This window comes from Anopheles bellator, chromosome 1, assembly GCF_943735745.2.
Source record: "Anopheles bellator chromosome 1, idAnoBellAS_SP24_06.2, whole genome shotgun sequence".
NCBI lineage: Eukaryota > Metazoa > Arthropoda > Insecta > Diptera > Culicidae > Anopheles > Anopheles bellator.
In genome coordinates this window covers 57,111,206-57,134,202 of record NC_071285.1, presented here as the reverse complement: position 1 = coordinate 57,134,202, position 22,997 = coordinate 57,111,206, and the positions used below count along the sequence as shown (strand labels likewise).

The 22,997-nt window shown below is 50.6% G+C and overlaps 5 protein-coding genes across 6 annotated transcripts; 2 read left to right on the top strand and 3 right to left on the bottom strand.

The window, feature by feature from the left end:
* The first annotated feature begins 5,769 nt into the window (after positions 1-5,769).
* On the top strand, positions 5,770-6,843 carry LOC131212641 (uncharacterized protein C16C10.8). The gene has a single exon (XM_058206580.1). It carries the CDS (start codon positions 5,883-5,885, stop codon positions 6,774-6,776), a length of 894 nt encoding a protein of 297 aa, XP_058062563.1. The 5' UTR covers positions 5,770-5,882; the 3' UTR covers positions 6,777-6,843.
* Positions 6,776-7,617, bottom strand: LOC131212650 (FAD-linked sulfhydryl oxidase ALR). The gene is made up of 2 exons (XM_058206592.1): positions 7,104-7,617; positions 6,776-7,025 (listed from the first exon to the last, which is right to left on the bottom strand). The coding sequence occupies exons 1-2, from the start codon at positions 7,490-7,492 to the stop codon at positions 6,863-6,865; spliced, it is 552 nt and encodes a 183-aa protein (XP_058062575.1). The 5' UTR covers positions 7,493-7,617; the 3' UTR covers positions 6,776-6,862.
* A 173-nt stretch (positions 7,618-7,790) lies between these two features.
* On the bottom strand, positions 7,791-11,857 carry LOC131206521 (cytochrome c oxidase subunit 6B1). The gene is made up of 2 exons (XM_058199100.1): positions 11,723-11,857; positions 7,791-8,298 (listed from the first exon to the last, which is right to left on the bottom strand). Exon 2 carries the CDS (start codon positions 8,223-8,225, stop codon positions 7,995-7,997), a length of 231 nt encoding a protein of 76 aa, XP_058055083.1. The 5' UTR covers positions 8,226-8,298; positions 11,723-11,857; the 3' UTR covers positions 7,791-7,994.
* Positions 8,307-10,784, bottom strand: LOC131206520 (RNA-binding protein 25). 2 transcript variants are annotated; one of them, XM_058199099.1, is made up of 3 exons: positions 10,575-10,784; positions 9,169-10,201; positions 8,307-9,084 (listed from the first exon to the last, which is right to left on the bottom strand). In XM_058199099.1, exons 2-3 carry the CDS (start codon positions 10,148-10,150, stop codon positions 8,786-8,788), a joined length of 1,281 nt encoding a protein of 426 aa, XP_058055082.1. In that variant the 5' UTR covers positions 10,151-10,201; positions 10,575-10,784; the 3' UTR covers positions 8,307-8,785. The 2 variants fall into 2 exon arrangements, with proteins under 2 accessions (XP_058055082.1, XP_058055081.1); XM_058199098.1 differs by having other exon boundaries at positions 8,307-10,201.
* A 916-nt stretch (positions 11,858-12,773) lies between the features above and the next one.
* Positions 12,774-21,938, top strand: LOC131215956 (uncharacterized). The gene is made up of 8 exons (XM_058210352.1): positions 12,774-12,915; positions 12,992-14,513; positions 16,125-16,295; positions 16,694-16,985; positions 17,066-20,507; positions 20,576-21,174; positions 21,246-21,392; positions 21,461-21,938. The coding sequence occupies exons 1-8, from the start codon at positions 12,774-12,776 to the stop codon at positions 21,560-21,562; spliced, it is 6,417 nt and encodes a 2,138-aa protein (XP_058066335.1). The 3' UTR covers positions 21,563-21,938.
* The last annotated feature ends 1,059 nt before the right edge of the window (positions 21,939-22,997 follow it).

Here is a 22,997-nt window from a genome sequence, read left to right as displayed (position 1 = left end):
GCTTTTGGCGCAATGCGGATCGGACGTATAATTAACTGGGGCATAACTCTCGGTCTCGGCCACTCGGTCATGATTAATAAGTCACATCTTCGGCCAGTTGCCAAACGGACGCGCGCATCGACATGTGTGCGTCTGTCGCAACGCAGAACATCGCGCATCGTCGCGGCCCATAACAAGCGTGTACTGTAACCTTGCTCTAATTAGCGGCGTGGACCCCTGCAGCGTCCGTCAAAAGTGGCTCCTAATTTAATCGAACGCCAATCCGATCACCCCTCTCAAAAGCACGAAGCAGGCCGGCGCTGTCAAAACGCTTCAACTGCCCAAAATACCTTGGCTACCTTAGTAGGCTGCTTCCGAGGTACACAGCGCCGTTACCGGTGGTTGTCAAAGCCTGTGGGCGCTCGTGACGTAAATAGAACCTAAAAGGATTGGCAGGAGCCCGACACGGGGAACTTTCCGGGCCGGCACAGGGATCGGGTGAACGCTCGTAAATGTGTGCCCAAGGTCGCGCGATCGAGAGCAGAACGTAGGACGATGCTACAGACTCAATGCCATTGCCTGCGCCGTGAAATGTTTGACCTGCAAAGCTGCCAACAGCATTCCGAGCGATGCCCTGGCCAGGGAATTGCTCAACCTCAGCGTGACACACAACATATATGGGGAAGCTCATCATGACGCCAGACTCGGATCCATTCACCGCTCGTACGATCCTCGGAAAGAAAATTAGAATGTTGACTTCGCAACGCAAAGTCCCCGCACGCCGCTAACGATGGGGAGCCCTTTACAAATCCGACCCGAACCGGACAACCCTTCACGCGCTGCCCTATGGTGCCCTGGCTATTGTCAGCAAAGATGAGGTTTCAGTGCGGTAATTGATCTGTGTGCATAATTCGCGCTGAGAACGTCGCTTCCTTTCGGTTTGCGATAGACATTTTTGTTACATAAACGCTCGCATTGGACCGATGGGTTCGATGCGATGGACTCAAGAATCCGGCTTCGAAGTGTTACGCACTTCCAGACCGGTGATCGATGGCGCGTTAGCCGTTGCCGTTTGTGGCATAAATTGAAAACCGCATGCATAGTTCCTTGTCGTGAATGTCATCCTCTTGGACTTGCAGAGGGGAGGCTGTGCCAGTGTTTCCCAAGGAAGAAAGGCTGTTCGGGCAATGCAATCAAAGGGGCAATTTAATGACCGGTCAACGCACGAGTTCGTTGGTGGCCGTACGAACGCAAACACACGCGGCTCGCGGACACGGTCGTGTTTCGGTGCGATTCATTGTAAAAGCTCGTCGTGACGAGACGAGAACGAGAAAAGCAGCCAACCCTTGACCAAGTCAGCTAATGAACGGTGAACGTTGCGCCGCGAATTGTTGTGCATCGCGCTCGGCAATCGCTCTAATTAAGTGCCCGCCAGCCCAGGCTTTTCCGATGCCCCGTGGCCGAGTCGAGTTTGGACCGTTTTCGTGGGCCAATTGCATACCGGTGGTGGTGTCAGCAATCGCAGCATACGGAGCCGGAGCAGCATCCTTGCCGCGAGCCCGCGAGAAGCCCTTGAACAATTGGACACGCTGTCGGTCTGGGGCTATTACGGAGAAAAACAGGGACGGTGCGCTCCGTGAGATGAGCTGCGGTTGCCACAATCCAATCGAAGCCTACCTTCGTGTCACTGCGGCAACCGAGCGGCAGGTTGATCGTTAATCATTTATTTGGGCTGAGTTCTATTATTTTGGCAACATAACACTACCCTATGGATGATCTTCGAACGAATGTAAAATTCAAGCGATTGACCCACCCAATCGGCCGTCCTTGAGATAGAATGCTTAATGATCTTCATAAGTGGACGCATTAGCCCGAAACATTAGGCGAAACAAAAGGAAAGTGATGCGGATTTACGAGCATTAAATAATGCACTCGACACAGCTCTTCGGGCTGGCAGCATAATTGATGCTCAGCATCAATTGCTTAATTATTTAAATTATTCGTTCGACAAGTTTTTCACCTGACGACGAGCCCTCACGGTTCTGGTTTTACCGGTTTGTTGATAGATAAAATCGTTCAGACCCCCAACAGCACTCACCACATAAATCGTTGGCCAATTGCATGTGCCTGGCTGAGGATAATTTTGAGCAGCATGAGACCGTCCCCAAATGAATGTCGGAGGAGGATCATCATCGCACGGCAGCGGCAGCGTAAAGGTTATGTAAAGTCCACCATAAGTGGTTCCATTCCATTTGCTTTCCTCTGCGCAGGGACTGCCCCGCGCGTCCGCCGTCGGGAGTTGCATTTTTAAGGGCACGGACTTGGACTCATCTTCCTCGCGATCGACCCCGCGTTGGCGTTGCTTGGAATGTCACCACAAACTTAGCCGACGGTTCCCGTCGGCCACCGACGCTGGTCACTTTCACTTCGGACGCTTCGGGAGTGCGTGTTGGGCAACAAAGCAGTGGAGGCCCTCCTGGCCTGGACATGAGACCCCTCCGGGGGCTGGAACCGATCCTCTCTAATCTAACCTCGGTCCTCGGTACTCGATGTGGCAAAAACTGTTTCGGAAAAATAGATAAAAACTGTTAGACGCGCGCCCATCCGTTCTCCGTGGCCGGCACTCTCTCACGGTTTGCACTTCCGCTTGGGCAGCGGCGTTAGAGGAAGTGGGCCGAAACGGGGTAGATGCCGAACCGAATTCCTGTTGTCGGGGCCGGTTGGCAACATAAAAATAGAGGCGACCGGAGTTCGAACATTTTCGACTGTTTTACATAATTTTACACATGTCATTAGCCGCGAACTGAAAGTGGTAGCCGGGAGCGGGAAAGATCGCGTCCAGATCGGTACCCGGCGGAAACAACCGGAGAAACAAAAATCAAACCCAACCCCACTTCAGCGAACCGACAACACAAACACAGACACTGGTGCGTGGAGTGGTGCCGGAGAGTGTGCACTTCCGATTGAGGCCAGCGCGCCCTCTCGGACCGGTTTCATTTCACTTTCACACGGAACTCGTCGCCTTTCGTTCGGAGGACGCCGCCGTCGTCGGAGGACAACCTGCCACGGCTATTCCGTTTCCGATCGGGAGAATGCGGCGTGTGGCGTTAACGGGAAACAATCAAAAGTTGAATTTCAGCACGCACAGAAAAATGGCCAAGCGTTACGCGCCCGTTACACGAGCGACCGGGTAACGTACCTGCCGTGGACACCTGTTCCGTTGTGGTCCCCAAAAGGGGCCGCTGAACAAGTTTCCCGAAATAAGAAAACCGAAGAGTAAACAAATCAATAAATTGGGGTCAACAAATATCACTCGGCCAAGACCGGCCCGGAGACGGGGAACCATCTTCAGGGGGATTATCACCATAAATTTACACAAAACTCTCACTCAGCCGCTGCTCAGCTCTGCCGTTGCCAGGACACCTCTCTCTACCGCTAAGGGTGGTCGAATTCGGAATATGTAAATGTATGTAAAAAGCTAGCATACAACGGCGATTTCTTTTGGAAACCATACTGTTGCTTGCCAGTTTCGATCACTCACCGAATCAGGAGGAGATTAGACAAACGAGTCTAACACTACAAACATATTGCCACAGAATTATCCTAAAACTATTTCTTAAATTAATAACTTCATAAGCTGCTGGCTTACTAGGATGCGCCCATTAAGTCGAGCGTATGTTTGCATATGTTCACATTTGCATAGCCCACTGTGTTCACCGATCTACAATGGCTCGACTAATGTTCATTTTGTGTGCCATTCTTTGCTACGACTTTTTATGTTCAGTCAACTCAACCCCCTTTTGACTCATGTTTCGTTGGGGTTTTTTAAGCAAACAAACAGCATTTGGTGGCGTACACCAGTACACAAATGGCACCGTGTCTGGGGTTGCCTGCCTTCGTCTAGGTGCCATTCACCGGATCGTCTTTTTACATGTTTGCCCAACGAAAGGCGCAACGAATGAGACCCCCATTCATAACCCACCGCACCCGACTCAAATTTAGACATATCGGACAAATTGCCGGACCACATTGGTGAACATTTCCAATTATCACATTTAGCAGGCCCATGCGTGAATCGAGAACCGCAGACCGTAGGGCTGCCAGATAGAGATGAGCGCAGGCGCGTGCGGCTACGTTGGTGACTTCGACGCGTGGTTTACGCGAACCCCGTCAGAGAGATGGAGCGGCCTTCGGCTGGTGCCTCTCGTCGCCGTCGTCATTTATTACGAAACGTGGTTCCGAACCATACGCCAGCCCCAGAGCGGGAGCCTCCTTTCTCGGGAGCCCAAAACCGAGCCTAATCTTCGTAATCATCATCGCGGCAGGTAACAAAAACGCTAAAAAAAGCCCGAAAACAAGTTGCCGCCAAAAGGCTGCGCTACTATCGCGAAAGATGCCGAAGAGGAGAAAGATACGGCGTGCCGTGGTACGGAGGACCGGTCGCACATTAAACCATCCTCTCACCAGCGGTCGGTCCTTCGTTCGCCATCCTTCCATCGAAACCGTTGATTGTTGTGTATGTACGCCAGCAGGCAAGCGAGTGAGTGGAGTGGACCTTTTTACAGGTTTTGCCGCCAGTACCACTGCAAAATGGAACCATCATCCGGATGGTGTCGATGCCACAGTTTGAAGCAGGGTGACCACACTAATGAGCATGTTTGCCACTAATTTCTTCGCCAAAAAGCACACCCGTCAAGAGCGAACCCTCCAAAGAGCGAGTGATGTAATCTAATCACCGCGCCAGGTATCAAAAATATAGACCACAGGTTGACCACTTGTTGGGTCGGAGCCGCCGGGTCGTTTAGCCGCCGGCTGTCCGATCCTCGAACCGTTTGCGGGAGCATCCTCTTAGATGACGGGGCGCGGGCACGTGGTCCTATTGTTGCCAACATTTGAATGCGCAAAGAAAACGAGAATTAAATCGTTACGAGGGCTCCCGCGCGAAAATGACATTGGTAAAGAGAAAGGATGGAACGGTGAGTTGAGGGATTTTTGCCTCCTCCTTTGCGAGGCGGCCGAGCCGTGACAAACGTATCGAAGCAAGAAACGTATCGCCCCGTGAAGGCCAACTAACCGGAGGGAATCGTTTCGCTGCACCATTGGCGTTTTTCTTGCGGCTCCGGTTTTGTCGCCAGTGTGGCTGGAACGCACCAACGCACACGGTTGGGAATCGGATGCAAAGGCACACGTTCATTAGGAACCGTTTTTCAGGCTTATCGTGGTGTAACATCATTATGGGTGCCATTTGTAATGCCACCTCCGCGGCCGTCAACCGGCTCTGTGTTTACACAAAGCATATACGGGCATGGGGAAATAAGTGGCCAATCCAACCCTACACTTTTGCATGTCTCTTCCGTTCTCATCCTGCATAGCGAGGAGTGTCTGTAACAGTTCGAAGGCACGCATCCACTTCCTACATGGAAGCGTGCATTGCACCTACCGAGGCCGTGTGTGCCTTTAATCGAACGTGGTGAAAAATGGTTTCCATTTTCCGAACACAATCGCATCGCATCAGAAAAATCCGTGTGACAAAATTGTGCATGTGGTAAATGCAGTACACGAGACGATTGGAGGTTGCAAGATTGCTTCCTCGTTCCGACGGGTTGGGGTCCTTTTGCAGGTTTATGACCGTTTCGTGCGTTTGAGCTATTGCTTGGTAATCAACGTAACGTACATATTCTTTTCATACCATTCGAAAACGCTCTGGCTGCGTACGACACGAGAAGTGGATGCGTACGTTCGTTTCCAAAGGGTGCCGGCTTCAAACGTCAAATTTGCGAGCCAAACAACGCACGTGCGATCGTGTACCTGTGAATAATTGCCAGCAAAAACCAGAAAACTTAAGGCCGTGCGGCATCGTTTACAGAGGATTATCATCTTACCACAGTGTCCGGCTATTCGAAATGGTGTTCTTCATCTGCAACCACTGCGGAGAAGCTCTGAAGAAGCAAGCCGTAGAGAAACACGGCTATAGGTGCAAGCGGGAACTGAGCGTTTCCTGTATGGACTGTAATAAGGATTTCTACGGCAAGGAGTATGATGCGCACACGAGCTGTTTTACGGAGCTGGAGAAGTACTCGGATAAAAATTACGTCCCCAAGGCAAACGCAAACAAGGGCGCACGGAAGCAGGAAACGTGGATCAGCACCATACGCGGGATCACCGAAGCCAAGTGCAACCTACCGAAGGGTGTAATGTCGGTGTTCGAGGTGATCCAACGGAACAACAACATACCGCGCAAGATGAAGGGCTTTATGAATTTCTTTCAAAACTCGGCCAAATACATACGCAAACCGGACGTAGAGGCGGCCTGGGCTTTGATCGAAGAAGAAGTTAAACGCAACAAACCACAACCCGTTGAACCGGCGGACAAAACAGGAGAACAAAAATCCTCAAACGAAACCCCAGCATCAACGAACGGCAGCTCTGCTAAACGAAAACAGGAACCGGAGCAGACACTGGAGCAACCTGCGGGGAAGAAACGGAAAACGGCAAACGCTTCCAACGGCACCGAAAATGGACACAGCACTGAAGCAGTGGGCAACGGTACAACCGAATCGCACGATGACCAAACGAATGGTAGCGAAAAGTTCCGATGGAACGACGTGATTCGCAGTTTGCTAGTCTCCAAAAACAATCAAATGAAACTGTCCAAGCTGAAGAAGAAGGTCCTGAAGCGTTACCGTCAGTTCTCCGATGGTGACGGTGCCGAGGCAAAGTTCGAAAAGAAGTTTAGTAAGAAATTGTTAAAAGCACAGTTTGTTGTAGAAAGTGACACTGTACGATTGGTGGCGTAGATATACAACCCGAACGTTTGTATGTAATGTAATTAAATAAAGAAATACATCAACAAGTTAAATTTACTTAAAATACGTATCGGCTTTCAGTCACAGGATCCATCCAACCACCCGTCTCGCCATCGTTCGTTAACCCTCGCGCAGTCGAACTCTGGTTTGCCTAGTTTCACGTTCACCCGGTTGTGTATGCGGCAGAGCCACTGGGACAGAGTGTGCCGCGACTTCGTTTCCGGTGGCATCTCCTTCAACCTAGTCGAGAGACACGCAATGAGCAAACACGGAACACAATCTGATTTTGAGAGCAGCACTCGGGCTGGGTCGGCTTACTCTTGCTGGAAATCTTTGGCACAGTGTTCGCAGGGGTACAGTTTCGACAAGCTGGTGAAGAATGTCCGAACGTTCCTTTCATCCGTCTCGCTCGGAGTGGTGGGATAGTAGGCGGCGATCGTGTGAAGCAGTCCCCAGGTGTGTTGGCCGAGCTGGTCTTTGTCCAGCGGACAACCCGACGGTGACCCTCCGGCAGTCCGATCTTCCGGCGAGTCCGCCTTTCTGTGCGCCACTTCCGAGGCGGACTTGGCCACAGCAGCCGCACTGCTTGTGGTGAGGCTTTTGCGCTGCTGGTTCGACCACGATTTAAAGTCCATACACGACCGGCATGGAGCTGCCGGTTCCTTACCGTTCTGATGGTGGTTCGGTGTGGGTTCTGCTGATGGCATCTCTCTGCCCAAATTAAACACCCGGACTTCAGTAAATACTCGGACTTGCGACGATTGGCGCTAAGAACATGGAAAGAGTAAACTTGGGCGTTCACTTAACATGATGTAATTTTAGCGCAACAATACCGAATGTTTCCATCGCGTTTGACAGACCACTGACAGCTGATTACTGTTATGGTGACTAGAGAAAAATCGAGGCGATCTACGAAAAACAAAAGTAACGCGCCACGAAACGGGTACTTTTGAATAAAAAATACAAAGCTGCTTTCTTTCTTAGCACACAATAAACAATAGAAAAGTTCACAGCAGATTTAATTTATATTGGTTGAGTTTAATATTTCTTTCTCAAGCGCTCATGGTGTGGAGAGCGCAGTAGTAGTCCAACGGATCAATGAATGCCAATCATCTTCCACTCTTTGATACTAATAAGTGCGAATGTAGAACACCGACCTATCCTGGCCGAACACGGGCCGGTGCTCTGGCCATCTTGTGCACTTTTGGCCTAGATGTGACCGGCAAAGGTACCTTCCGCACGTTGGGAGTCCCATTTCTCAACCCACGAGTTCGGACACAGCGAGGCGAAGGTGCTCTTGAAGTACTTGCATACCTGGTCCCCCTGGCCCTTGACCTTCTCGCAGCGGTGGAAATCGAGATAGCTCTGGTAGCAGTGCTTGGTCTGGTTCTGGTTCGGGAAGCGAGGATCAAACGGGGCTGTCTTCAGTTCGTAACCCATTGCGACGGCCAGTTGGTGCTCGATGCTAGGAGAATGCCGGGAAAGAAGAACGCGGTAGAAGAGACTGCTTCGACTACGGCGATAAATGTGGACGGTAGTCCAAAGAGAAGAACGGGTCAAACATGTGTTCACGCGTCTACGTGAACTCCGAAACGATCTTGTGGTAAACTCTTGTGTGCCTTATTTCCAATCTGATACATTTTCGTGATCCGATCGATTATTGAATTTTTCCCACCTGTTCCATTTCTACCATTCCGGACACGCAGGTATGAGCCGGGCATAGCAAAGATGGTTCCCATTTGAGATTAAAATACATTGAAGTTATATAAATTACAACCTAATCCTAGGATCCTTTAAGTAGGAATGACTGATACGTGTTGTGCCCCACGAAATGTCAAAAATCATTTCCGCAGAAAAATGACAATTTCGTTTCATAAAATATGCGAGAATATTGTTGAGCCGAAAAAGTTACTGGCGCAAATCGTATCAATGACAGATGTCCTCTTTTAACCATCTGCTTCAAACGGTACGCCACTCATAGTATACCCAGCCCACGGCCCTTATTTGACGAGCGGCCGAGTCTTGGAGTCAGCGTCGCAAGAAGCACTCTTGTACTTCTTCACCTCCTGCAGATAAAGAGACCAGGCATCGTTCGGTGCGTCGGTCGCGGTCTCCTCAACTGGACGAACCTTCTTTACCATGCCTGTTTTAAGAATCTTCCCCCCTCGCCGACGGCCAAACACCGGCAGTGGTGGTGGCGGTGGTTCTTTGGGAGTTGGCTTCGCGACCGGTGCAATCGATTGTGCCACCAGTGTTGACGGTCTGGCCGCCGGTACGCCGGGCACCATCTTGAATGGATGACCCAACGGAGAAAGTGCGTGTTGCGCGATACTGACACCGGCCAAAGTCGGAACAATCGACGAACCAATTGCTGCTACAGTAACTGGATTCGTGTCGACGAACGGCACGGTTGCTGTTGCTGCTGCTGCTGCTGCTGCAACTGCTGCAGCGGGAACTGTCCCCGTCGCCGGTGCTCCAACTCCGAACGGAGCTGCAGTGTTTGCGGCCACAATCGGCTGCTGCTGGAGTTGTTTAAACATTTCCAAAAATGACCCATCGTTGGCAAAGCCAGACACAACGACGGGAGGGGCCGGTTCACGGGGCTTCGGCGGAGGTGGGTACAGCTTGCCTTCCGCGGCCAGGTGCTGTTGCAGTTTCGCTTGCATCTTGCGCTGAAACTCGATGCGTTCCTCCTCCGTCTGTATCTCGGGCACGTATTCGACCGGTGCACTTTGCTGGTTATCAGATAAAAAGTCTAATTTGCGCTTATCCGGCTGTGGTGCGACCGTTGTCTGGCTGCGTCTGATGGCTGTATGGGGACCGAATGGATCTACTTGATTCGATTTGCCTTCGTCCGAAGATTCACATTCAGGATTTTGCTGCTTTCTCATCGCTTCCTTGAGCTCATGCTGCCGCCGCAGATTAGCCAGCTCGTTGTCTATCTCCTCCGACAGCCGATTCTGGGTGGATCGATCGCGCTGGGAGTAGTGATCACGGTCGCGACTCTTCGAACGTTTGCGAGACTTTTCGCGACGATCATCAACCGGGCTTCTACTGCCATGCCTTTCACGTCGATGTCGTTCCCGGTAACGATCGTGGCGTCGTTCCGAGTCGTCTTCACGATCTTTATGACGCTCACTTCCTCTTCGATCGCGATACCGACTACTGTAATCTCGATCTCGGTTTCGTTCGCGATCACGTTTGTCTCGATCACGATGGTGCGAACGATCGTCGTCACCGTAACGTCCAGGACGATCACGCTGTGAGGTTGACGGGTGACCGCGATCATCCATGCTCGTTGATGACCGGTTAGGGTGCTGCTCTCCTTTCTGCTGATCTACCGTAAATTCTTCCGTTTCTGCCATCTTGTCCTCCAGTGGGGGTTGGTGCGAGGGTCAGCCTAGCCGTGCGACGGTCTGTAAGAGTAGTGTACACTACCGATAAGCGCAAACGAACGTAAGGCATACAAATGCAGGCGAACCAAACCATCAACACTCTGGCGGTGGGTACCGCTCGCTGCCCCGAAACTTATTGCCCAAATCGATACACATTGACAGGCTCAGCTTTTTCTCGTCTACCGTCCCTCCGTGGTCTAGCGAACCCAGAGGTGGCATCGCTCGTCCCACGGAGGGGTTAAGACCGAGACTAAACTACGAGCGTTTTTGTTTGTCAGTTTATAGTTTCGTTTTTGTCTTTGGCCACCGTATGGCATGTGAATGAGTATGCATCTTTGTAAATATTTGAGATTAGATAGAGTATGGAAAAGATAGAGAATAAAAACTACATTACTCTTTTCGGGAGCGTGCACGAGATGATCCGCAAGGCCGCTCAGCAGACCCGTTGGCTGGCGATTTCTTCCGCTCCTCGGACCGCGAGATACGGCCGTTTTACCCCTGGGGGCTTTTACCGGCCAAACACGCACGAGCGGTGTTCCTTCTTTCTCTTTCTTGTCCCCCACTGTCTTCGAAACGTCCTGAAAAATATTTACTGAGACGTGAATTTTTCTTCGAATATGGTTAAGCGCACATCAAATAATTACTCTCGTAGTCAGATCTAGAATCATCAATGCACGTTGATTAGAGTTTTATGGCTTGTGGCAGGCGCGGTGTGATTACGATACACCCCTGTTTTTTCGCTTTTCTCCGCGCGGCCACACCATAACTCCAGATATTTGTTCCACAAACCAAACTTTACTACGCAAACTGCAACCAGACACACCTTTTCCAAGTGCATGGGTTTGAGATCGGGTTTGAGTATGATGCTTTCTGCTGGTGCTCGCATGTTGCTGCTTTCCGTGGTGTCGTTGAACTCGATCGAGTGCTGTTCCTCTTCGGTCAGCTTCCCTACAAATGTGCCCCCCTCTTCCGCAACCCTTTTCTGCCAGTAGCGGGAACCTTGTTCCCTTTGAAACTTATCCCCCTTTTCAGAACAGCAGGCTGTGCATATTGCAGAGGACTTATATAACCATCAAAACATCGAAGCAATGCGCGTTTTGTGAATTGCCATCGGCAATCGTTTATCATACCCATTGGCGTGTTTGGGAAGAGGACTGAGTTGATCAAAATGCTTAAGCCCTCGCCCGCACCTGCAATATTGGGTGTAAAAAATTATGTAATTTTATTCATCGCCCCATACAAAGTGCCGTGTGATGGGTTCGGGCTACTGTCAATAGGGAACAGCGTAACCTTCACCGAATAAAAAAATGTCCAACACCAGCCATAGGCCATAGCGACGATAGACGGATCCCTTCGCATTGCCGAGCCTCGGCTAAAAAGGGAAAAAGTACATTTTCATGGGAAATCCAACACTGCACGGTTTACGTTCATAACCACACGTAAGGATGATACGGTGGCACGAGAGGACAACTCAGAGGGAAAATAGTGCACACAAGAGATTTGTTCGTTTCGGCTGGAAGGAGTGGACGGAAGATCAATTACCTGAGCCAAGTAACCACGCTTTTTCTTTCTGTTTCTGCGGAGAAAATCCGGGCGCACTTCTGATGGACTTTTACTTGAGGTTTGCAATATGGCGGAGATCTGATGTTCTTTTTTTTTTGACTGGGAAACGTCAAATGGCCGATAGCGAGTACCTTTTTCACCAGGCACAATTGGCTGCCGAAAATATGTTTGCTAGGGGGCTACATGAGGCGTGAAAACTAGCATTAAATTAATTTGTAATGCCAAACCGTTTGCGCTTCGTGTGGCAGCAAAAACATAAAAACGAAACGCCAAACGTGTTTACATTCGTGTTTTTGGTCCGAGAAAATAGAAATAGAAGAGAAATAAATTGATTTATGAAAAAAAATGTTTTTTCTATTTTGTTGCTATACCAGCAAATAAGAACTTTAATTATCCTTTGTTTGTAAGCAAAGCGTATGCAAAAAATATTTACGCTCGGGTTTACGCCTCGGCCCGTAAACGTTGTGACACAGGCGCAGCAGTTTGGCATTAATCTGTAATGTCAAAAGCATTACGTTACGCCTCATGGAGCACTCCAGTTAGGCTTATTGTTGATACTGCTTGCTACGTATGCTTTTCATCGGGCACGACCAAGTGGCTTGAAATGGCTTCCTATGGAAAAATCTTTCTTCCAACAAACTTAACCGGTCGTTGGTTCAAAGTGTAAATCAATCTTTGTGTCAGCAAGTACGGAGTGCAGCGTTTTTGTTTTTTGTGCAATTGTCTTCCGTAAGTTTGATGCGCGCCTAATTTTTGTTGACGACAGGAACATTTGGATTCGTTTACATAGGACGCCGAGCCTATCGATTTGTTGGGGACAGATTTTAGATCCAAGCCATCTGTGGATTTTGCAGATGCGTGGTTTGCAGTGGGATGCTTGAGCGTCACCTAGATCGGCGGCATCCAACTGCCAAAACGAACCCCGTTTGAACCAAATACGCATCGGTAGACTCTTTTCGTCACAGAAAACGTGTGCTCTTCTGTTGCGGTTATTCTGTGGCATGAAACAAAACCACGCCACGGCGGAATAATGGCGTCGGACAATGTAAAAGTGTCGATCAAGGTGAGACCACTGATCAAACGGGAAAAGGATAGCAAACTCTCATCACAATGGCGCGTTCGGGATAATGCGATAGCGATGGTGGACGGCAATAGCGATCCTTTCGTGTTCGGTAAGAGCTTTGCACTCAGGTCAGGTCAGTGGCCGACGGGACGGGACATTCCAATACATACGACTTTTCCTTTCAGACCACATTTTCGGTGAAAAAGTGCCAACGAAACAATTGTTTGATACCGTTTGCCGGCCGGTTATCCATTCCGCACTGAAGGGCATTAATGGTACGATATTTGCGTACGGTCAAACGTCGTCGGGCAAAACGTACACCATGATCGGTGACGACCATGAGCCCGGTGTGGTACCGCTGACGGCCCGAGAGATTTTTGAAGAGATCAAGCGAATAAAGGATCGCCAGTTTCTAATTCGTGTCGGGTTCATCGAGATCTACAACGAGAAGATACACGATCTGCTTAACACGGCCAACACGAATCTGAAGATAGCGGAGACCTCATGCGGCGACGTGTCGGTCAACTCAAAGGAATTCATCACGAACTGTGCGGAACAGATTATTCAGTATGTCGATGCGGGCAACAAAGCGCGGAAAATTGGCGAGACGAACATGAACGAACGATCGAGTCGATCACACACTATCTTTCGTATTACGATCGAATCGCGCATCATCAACACGAGTAGCACGGAGGGTGAGATGGACAATGAGGCTGTCCAAATCGGCATTCTTAACCTGGTCGATCTGGCCGGAAGTGAACGAGCGGATCAGACCGGCGCCACCGGGTCACGGTTCAAGGAGGGAGTGTGCATAAACCGGAGCCTCCTGTCGCTAAGCTGCGTCATACAGAAGTTGAGTGAAAACTCCGACAAACAGTTCATCAACTATCGCGACTCGAAGCTGACCCGCATCCTTCAGGCGTCGCTCGGTGGGAACGCGATCACGTCGATGATCTGCAACATTACGCCGGCGGTGATCGACGAAACGTATTACACACTCAGCTTCGCGATGCGCGCCAAAAGCATAAAGAACAAACCGAAGGTGAACGAAATCCTTACCGATGCGGCAATGATGAAGCGACTGGAGCGCGAAATCAAACGATTGCAGAGTGAGCTTCGCTCGGAGCAGCACAAGAACAGCAAGATCAAGACGATGGAGCTGCAGAACGCGATCATACTGCGAACAAATCAGTTCATCAACTCGCAACAACCGCAATCAATGATGACCGATAGTTCCCGCCGGCGTACCTGGTGCCCGTCGACCACCGAACAGCAGCGCAACTCACTACAAAAACAGTCCTCCGAAACGGTGTGCGAAACTCCTAACATAATGGGTCCCCCGTCGTGCAGGGGCCTTTCCGGTGACGCTACAAAGGTCACGCTTTCAGCTTACGATGACTTCAGTCCGGCACTAGCACTTCCCGTGAACGATGTTTGTCAAATCGACTACCAGGGATTGTTAAACCATCATGATCTGTTGGCACGCAAAATGGCACGCTCCATCTCACCGACCAGCAATGGGCTGGTCAATCCGTTCAGTGCCACCGAAGGCGACGAGTTCGTCCCCGGTGAGCAGATCAGCTTCGGACACACCTCGCTGTCGCCGTTCTCCAATGTGAAGCGTGATTTGCACACACCGACTTGCCTCCGCAAGCAACGGCGATCGTCCACGGGTGATTCACCGACCCATGACGACTACGAAGCGAGGTAAGTGGCCACGTGGCAGGCGTAGATTTAAAAGTCTAAATAGTAGGCAAATTGTTTACAAATGCGTTCAACCTCGACCTCGGTTGTGGCTCAAAAAGAACGGAAGTTTGAAGGAAACTGCTTTATGATTTTCGGGACCGATCGGGATGGATCTGTTTACACCAGAACAGGGGCGGCAACGTGGCGAAGGGGAGATCAGGTCTCGAAATAGATCCCAAGAGCTGCACGTCCGGGAAGGACTGGTGTCATGGGCCGCCAAAACACCAGTTAGCTTAATCTGGATCAGTCGTACGTAAACATTTCGTACGCGTCGCACTCGTATGGGGCGCAAATTATCTCCTAAAAATAATCGATGATTCCGGCCAGAGACGGGAGCGCATAGCACGTTGCTAATGTTGGAGACGCTTCTTGGTGTCTATTCAGCACCCTTTCGCAAGGTGTAGAATAATGGCTTGAGAGGAGGGACAAAGGCACAAAACATCTGGATCACTGTTGGATGCTACAAAATCATAGTTAACATTCTTTCAAACAATAACTTGTACAATAAAATTAGTGGCCAAATGATTTTCAATTTCTTCAATTGAAAAGTGTTGCTCTTTCGCTGCACACTCCTGTATTTACATGCGCCGCGGTTGGCAACGCACTTTGCACGAGGTATCGCGTCCGCTGACCGATGCATCGCTATCTCCACATTCCCCGAATTCTCTCTGAGAGCGAGCGAGGCAGAGATTAAACCGTGTGGCCGAGACCTGCTGTAGCAACAGTGCTCCGGGAATGCAGTTTAGCGAGAGCGTTTCCGGAGCACCGTTTTTGCTCTCTGGCACGGTTTTGTTTATTTTGAGCGATCGTCATGTGTTCGTGGTGTTTTCACGCGCCGATGCTGACCAAAAGGGAGTGCTGTAGCGATCGTCTCGATCGCGTGCACGAAGAGTAGTGTTCTACTTCGATTCGTTACCGATGGTGGTGAGTTTTGTGATTTATCCGCATCCATCTCAGCACTAACCGGGGTTTTGGGCTTGGGGTCGTTGATGTATTGCCTATCGAAACGACGACGAGGTCGACACGATGCACTGGAATGGTGACAAACGACGCAACAGTAGTGCGTGCCTTGTATAGTTGATGCCCAATGGCACAACAGTGTTTTTTGTTTTCATGAAAAAAATATTGTTTTGCAAGTCTAAAGCCACGGTACGAAAGCTACAAAATAGCGCCACGGATCTACCAATACCGTCGCGATCTTCGCGGTAAAGCAACGCACACCCGATCGCTCGGTCACCGAAACATACCGGTTCGTGGTGATGCTCTGTTGAATTTTGTTGATGCCCCCTATAAATGGAACAACCGATTAGTATTCGGTATCCGCATTTGTTGATGCCGTCCCGAAGAAAAAGAGGAATCATTTGTCAATGATTCTCCGGAGCGCTCCAATGTTGTGCCACGATGCAACAATATCACCATCAGATTGCTCAATATATGTTAGTCCTCCGGACAGACACGCAGCTCTCTTGCAGTTGCAGCCAAATCGTTGATCCAGACACGCCAAGAATTTGGCAACCGAGAGGTCGAGAGTAATCGTTTAATTATCCGCTTCCCGTTTTCGTCCCTCCGTAGGTACCGGGCACTGGAACAGGAGCTCACGGAGCTGCAAGAGTTTACCAAGCTAGAAAATATCACCGAACTCCAGAGACTGAAAGCGGATCTGGCCACCAGTGAGGAACAGGTAGGCTCACTCCGGAACGAGATCGATGCTAAGGACCAGCAAATGGAGCAGCTGGACGAAAGGTGCGTAACTGTCTTACTTGTCGCAGTGTTATCAAAATTTGTTCTCGCATTTGATGGATGGACAGGCTCGTTCTTTAACGCACACCGCTCACCGCACACCGACCACCTGATCGGAACTGATAATGAATTTTGTCAATATTTGGAGGAGCGAATGCCGAACGCTGTGATAACTGCGAACACCGTCGCCGTTTCTTCGCAACGCCGTCGTGTGAAACCGTTTGAAATATCACACATAAGTAGTTTAGAGAGTTTTTTTTGTTTTAAAAACTATATTTGTTCCACGGTTTGGATAGCAAATTATGTTTTCCACTGTGGTGTAGCATTGCAAAGCATTATTCAAGACACGTGAAGCGGAACCGGCTTCTCACCACATTATGTTGTTGTTCTCCCTCCCCCAGGTGCACCCATTTTGAGATCGAGCTGAAAGACCACAAGAGTCGGGTGATGAAAGCGGAAGAGGAACTCTCCCGGGCGCGGAAGGAGCGGCAAAGTGCAATGAAGGAGGCAGAAATGCATCGCAATCAGAACACGGGCATCGAGTACGAGTATGAACGGTTCCGGCAGCGAGCGGAAGCACGAGAGAAGGAACTGATCGAATCGCTGCAAGAGGCACGCAGCACAGCCAGCAACCAGAGCAACGATAGCTTCAAGTTGGACCAGAAGCGCGAGGAAATGAAACGATTGGAAATGGTAAATGATAGCGAATGGTCAAGCCAATACGAATTGTCGCCATCCATGCTTTACACGCCCTTTCGTGGTGTTTCTTGCAGCAAAACTACGATTTCACGCTTCAGCTGGAGGAGTCCAACAAGCAGATCGAGCAGCTGAAAAGTTCGCATCTGGAGCAGCACCGCCGGTTGGAGCAGATCAAACAGACGGTACTGCAGTTCCACCGACCGGACAACGGTGACGATATCACACTGCTTGTACAATTGATTCGGAAAACTCTGCTGCTATCCGATTCCGACGAAAATGGTGAACATTTAGTACAGCAAAATGGTACGCTCTCGCCTGGAAGTTGCACTGCTGGGGAGACAAATGGTAGCACGCACCCGGACGGGGATCATACCGTGAAGGAATTACTCAAAACCATCGAACAGCTCGAGGAACACATTCGCGCGCATTCATCGCAAGAGCAAACGCACGCCACGGAGATGGCCAAAGTTCAGCTCACTCTGGATGCGAAGATTGCCATCGTATCGCAGTTGGAAGCGGAGGTTCTAGCGTGGAAGCACAAGTTTGAAACGCAGACCACCGAGTACGACGAGCTATCGACCCAGATGATGGACCAAATGCAGGAGAACGAAGTGCTGCGCAAGGACTTTAACAAGCTCCAATCGGAAGCCGAAACCAAGTGCGAACAGCTTGCGGTGGAAGTCGCAAGTTTGCAAGAAGCGCTCGAGAAGATCAAACGCGAAGCCGGTATCGAGAAGTCGGAACTAGAACGAGTTGGCGAGTTGCTACGCGAGGAGATTCACGAGTTGCAGTTGATGGTTGAAAAGCAACAGTCCTTAGCTACGAGCGCCGAAACTGAGAAGGAACAGCTTCAGCGTAACTGCAACGCGGTGCAGTTGCTGCTGGATGAAGCATTGGCAAAGAAGGTAGAATTGGAGACTGAATGCAACCGAGTCGGTGCCGAGCAAACGGCTGCCTCTGTTGCTAACGAAATTGAAGCGCTGCGGCAAGAGTTGGAAAAGCAAGGGACACTGTTAGCCGAGCAGCGAACGGAGAAGGAATCGCTTGCGGAAGAAAATACTCGCCTAACGGCACAAGTCGTCCAGCTGGAAAAGGATCGCGAGGGAACAAATCTGAGGATCGAGGAACATGCCAGAATTGAACTGCAAAAGAACGATCTTGATGCACACGTGAAACGGCTGGAAGAAGAAATTGAAGCCTACAGAACTGACCTCCAATCTGCGCGAACCGATCTCGATCAGGAGCTACGCCTGAAGGACGCACAAGAAGAGTGCATTAGCAAGCTTCAAATTGAAGCAGAGCAATGCCGTGCGGAACTGGTCTCTGTCAAGGAACAGAACACGGCTTTAGAAGAACAGCAAAAGCTAGCCAAGGACAAGTACGAAGACGCAGAAGCAAAGCTGTTGGAAGAAATCGAAACGATACGCGACCAAGTGGTCCGATTGGCGGAAGAAAAAGCTGCCCTCGAAAAGCAACACTTGGAATCCGTTGACGAGTGGAAGAAAGTGACCGATGAGCACGCGCAAAAAACGGAACGCCATACAGCGGACCTCACTGAGGCAGCGAAACAATACGCGGCCCTGGAGGAAACACAAAGGGTGGAGAAAGAGAACTACGAAACGGTGCGTCAAAAGCTCTTGGGGGAACTCCAAAGTGCGGGCGCTGAAATACATCGACTGTCGGAGGAAAAAGATGCCCTCCTGAAGCTACAGTCCGGTGAACATGAATCTCTCGTCCAACGATTAGAGGAACTGAAGGGAGAAAGGATGGCACTGGAAAAGCAAATCGCCGAGAAAGAGGCGGAAATTGCGAAACAAACAATCGAGTTACAAGATGTTCGAAAAAAGCAAGAGGAATCAATGGAAGAATTCCGCCGGCAATGTGGCATCCAGCATGAAGCAGCGAACCAAACGTTGGCGGAAGAGGTAGCCGATCTGAAGCTAACGTTCGATAGTTTAAAGCAGGAGAAGGAAAGTGCAGAGCGCCTGCACTCCGAGCGGGTGCAGGAACTGACCCAGTGCAAGGACCTGCTGCATGGTCAGATAGCCGAGCGGGAAGAGAACATACTAAAGTACATCGGTGAGCTTGAGGCGTTGCGCGCCGAACAGATCCAGTTCGTTGCGCAGCAAAACGAAGCCCATAAACTGCTCGAAGATCGTAACGGATCACTTGAACAGGAACTCGAATCTCTGCAGCGCTCCGTTGACCAGCTAATGGCAGAAAACGAAACCCTTCTGCGGGAGCAAATGGAATCGGAACGACTGGTCGGTCAGCTCGAGCGTGACCTCGAGACGGTCCGCGCTGAGCTGGAAAAGGTTCGCCAGGATTTGGTGGAGGAAAAGCGACGCCACGATGGTAGAGCCGAGTCGGAACGAGCACTGGCGCAGGCCACAAAGGAAGACATAGAGCGCTTGAATCGCTCGATCGGCTCACTGGAGCACGAAAAGCGCCGTATGATCGAAGTGGAATCGGAACTACGACAGGAGCTGGAGAAACAGACGGAACGCGCCCAGAAGTTTGATGATCGGTGCAAAGAACTTGACGCTGTCCGGGAGGAGCTACGCAAGGAAAACAGTGATCTTACGATCGCGGTGCAGCAACTATCGGCCAAGTTCGTTAGCCTAGAGGAACAGATGGTGAGCAGTGAAGCTGTTCAGCGCAAAACGATCGGTACACTGGAACTGCAGAAAACGGCCCTTGAGGAGGAAAGAAAATCCTTGCGACTCGAATTGAGTGCGGCACAGGCGCAGCTCGACGAGCATCGCCAAAAGGGGGACCTACTGTTGGGTGAGCTGGAGACAGAGAAAGCTACCCTGGCCGAGACACAGGCCGCGCGATACAAACTGGAAGCGGACATTGAGGAGTCGCTCGGCGTCCGGGACGCTCTGGAGCGTGAGCTGCATGAGTTGAAGGCTGATCGCGAGAGCCTTGACGCTAGGATCGTCACCGAGGTGCGCCGGTGCGAGCAGGAACGTGAAGTATCGGCCAAGCTCAAACGAGAGCTGGACGAGAAGCGAACGGAATTGGAACGGCTTATGTCCACCGGGCGACCGTCGCTCGGCGACGGCCGAGTGGCGCAGGCATTGCGGCGCGAGAACGAAGATCTTCTCCGGCAGCTGAACGAGGCACGCCAAGCGGATGGGACGAAGGGCAAGCAGCTCCAGGAGCGGGTGGATGAGCTGCAGCGCCTGGAAGTGGAAATTACTCGGCTACGCGATGAGATGGCCTCCATGCGGCACGAGGCAAGCTTCAACGAAAAGGTGGACGAAATCACCGAGCTTCAACAGAAGGTGCAAGACGCGGAAAAGGGACGCGAAGAGAGCACCCATCGGCAGCAGTCCCTCCAGCGGATGTACGATCAGTTGCAGTACAAAAATCAAACCCTCTCGAAGCAAATCGATGAGCTGCGCCGGACGACGGACAAAGATCGCAAATCTCGTCGTCAGAGCACACACGACGATCGCCGGGGGCTGGTGTTTAATCAGAAGCAAGTGGGCACGATGACGGACCCAACCTGTGAGTGTACTGCGCCCCTCAGGCACACTGGCGGTCGATCACTAATCACTTCCTTTTTCCTCTTTTAGCCACCGACTGCAGCTGTCTCGATATGGCCGCACAAATTAAGCAGCTCCGGGACGCGCTCACAATCAAGGAATGTCACCTCAATACGCAGAAGCTAATGATGTCGGCGAACCCACTTAAGTTCGAGGTGGTGGAGCTGCGCCGCAAACTGGATGAGTACACCCGGGACAGGGAGCAGGTGCAGCAGGAACTGAACGACGTCCTGGCGCAGCTGGATAAGGAACGCAAAGAACGCAAACGGCAATGTACGCAATGCATCCGCCACAGCCGGCAACAAAATGCGCGCTGTGATAAGGCCGTCCAAGTGTATCAGATGAGTATCGCGTCGCCCCCGGGCACAGCCAAGAAAGCAACGTCCGCGGTGTCCGTATCGATTGTTTCGACCTCAACGGCGGGCGGTGGTAGCGATGAGAGACGTGCGGCGGAGCTGGAAGTGCTTCAGAAGCGTTGCGATGAGCAGCAGGAACAGTACGATCAGTTGATGGAAAAGTATCAAAAGATGAAGCAATTGTGTCGCTTGCGCAACGATCGGATCGTCAGCCTGAGCAACGGGATTGCGGAGAAGGAAAACGAGAGCGAAAACGCGAACCGCAGCATACAGGTGGGTTGCGATGGGCGGCGGCCGCACAGCACCAACGGATGCACCGATGTAACGATGCCCATTTTTTGCAGAACGAGTGTGTGAAACTCAAGCAGCAGCTGAAGGAAGCGGAAAGTAAATATGCACAAATTAATCGAATACAGCAACTGGCGGGCGGAAGGTTATCGACTGTGAAATCCGACGTCGGTCTGCAGACAGATAGTGATGTGAGTACCTCTGTCTTATTGGAGTGGCAGCAGGTGTTGATGTTATCATTCTTCCCCCATTGCATTTACAGTCTTCCCAGGAACTGATGGAACTTTATCGTACGAAGTACGAACGGTACAAAGCGATAGCCGCGCGGCTGATGGAGGAACGCGGTTCTTTGCGCCAGGCTGCCGTTCAGTGAATACTTTCAACCGGCTGCCACGGATCATCGTAGGGAGAACGGTATGATTTGATAGTCCATTCGTCGACCAGCTACTGGTTTTCTAGTCCGGTTCGCAGAACGGAAGCAATTGAGGTCTCTACTTAAACCGCAACACAGCCGTCCGTCCTGGCCCTAGTTTGCTCATGTGGCGACGTAATCTTGTCGTTTGTTATTCGTTTCGTGGAGCTGCTGCTACTTTTGGGGAGGTACGCAGTCGCGTAAAGTCGTTTCTTGCATTTATGTGTTAATAGTTGTCTGCAGCAGCACCCCCTGCACCATCCACCATGAGTTCCGGATTCCTCAAGAAACTGATATTGTATGTAGTACTTTGTATGCTGGTGTGATGAGCGTGTAATAATCGTAACATATTTTGTATCTTTGTATAATGTAATAAACTTTAAAGTACGTTTTTGTGCAACTCTGATGGCGTTCCTAAATCAGGTGAAAAAGCCGAGCGCGATTACAACCCTCGCACTTGTTCACGCGAAGCGCAGGCCAGTGGAAATGTAGAGTAGCTTCGCTTCAACTGTTTATCCAGCTGGCCAGACTGTGATTATTTGTGAATCTGACGTGCCACCGTAATGACGTATATTGTAATAAATTTGGGTTTATTTGTCTCCGTCCCGGCAAACGTTGTTGGCAACTTCGCCTTCAACGAACTAATGATGACAAATTCCTTACTAAACTAAACTGTAAATAGTGAGTGGGTAACCTTCTTCCGGACATGAATTGCGGAACGGGTATTCTTTTTCATCGAATTTTACGTTGTTCCTAGAATCTCCACTAACCTTCGGGTAGGTGGGTGTTTTTCGGCACATATTTACACAGACGCCGAATTGAAAGGAAAACATAGGACCGACGAAGCAGTGCTTCGGTATCAAGAGTATTTAGATGAATGTGCCATTTATGATCGCCCTCAGTGTGGATTTAGTGGCTGAACTGATTCGTACGCCTTCATCATGAAACTCGTGACCATCTTCGTCCTCGTGCTGAGCCTGCTGTCGGTGGCGTACGGCCAAACGAAACGCACTACCTGTGCGCCTATAACACGCCAAGCCCGCACCAGCGCCTCAACCATCGACCCCTCGCAGGCAGCAACGGTGATTGGATAGACTGGGCAATCGACGCACGTGGCAAAACACGCTGCCACGTCCGAAACCTACCGCGGAAGGCGCAGGAAGCAGTACAGGTCTAGGTAGTAAGAAACATGTGCAACACGCACGTGTTGCGCAAAAACACAAGTGGCAATGTTGGGAACGATTTCTGGAAAATAAACTGACTCTGGCAGGCAAATGAAAATCAATTCGAAACGGTGAAAACGGTTTCAACGATTCGTCCGTTCGCTCAATTGCTTACGCAACTCATTAATTACATCGGTTTGCCATCATCAATCGCACGCTGGTAGCGCTCGCTA

Bases quoted from the DNA above. Each gene is read 5' to 3' on its own strand.
- LOC131212641 (XM_058206580.1), top strand. From the start codon at position 5,883: ATGGTGTTCTTCATCTGCAACCACTGCGGAGAAGCTCTGAAGAAGCAA.
- LOC131212650 (XM_058206592.1), bottom strand. From the start codon at position 7,492: ATGCCATCAGCAGAACCCACACCGAACCACCATCAGAACGGTAAGGAA. The intron at 7,026-7,103 runs GTAAGCCGACCC...TCTCTCGACTAG, and splicing joins GCCAAAGATTTCCAGCAAGA to GTTGAAGGAGATGCCACCGG.
- LOC131206521 (XM_058199100.1), bottom strand. From the start codon at position 8,225: ATGGGTTACGAACTGAAGACAGCCCCGTTTGATCCTCGCTTCCCGAAC.
- LOC131206520 (XM_058199098.1), bottom strand. From the start codon at position 10,150: ATGGCAGAAACGGAAGAATTTACGGTAGATCAGCAGAAAGGAGAGCAG.
- LOC131215956 (XM_058210352.1), top strand. From the start codon at position 12,774: ATGGCGTCGGACAATGTAAAAGTGTCGATCAAGGTGAGACCACTGATC. The intron at 16,296-16,693 runs GTGCGTAACTGT...TCCCTCCCCCAG, and splicing joins ATGGAGCAGCTGGACGAAAG to GTGCACCCATTTTGAGATCG. The intron at 16,986-17,065 runs GTAAATGATAGC...TGTTTCTTGCAG, and splicing joins AAATGAAACGATTGGAAATG to CAAAACTACGATTTCACGCT.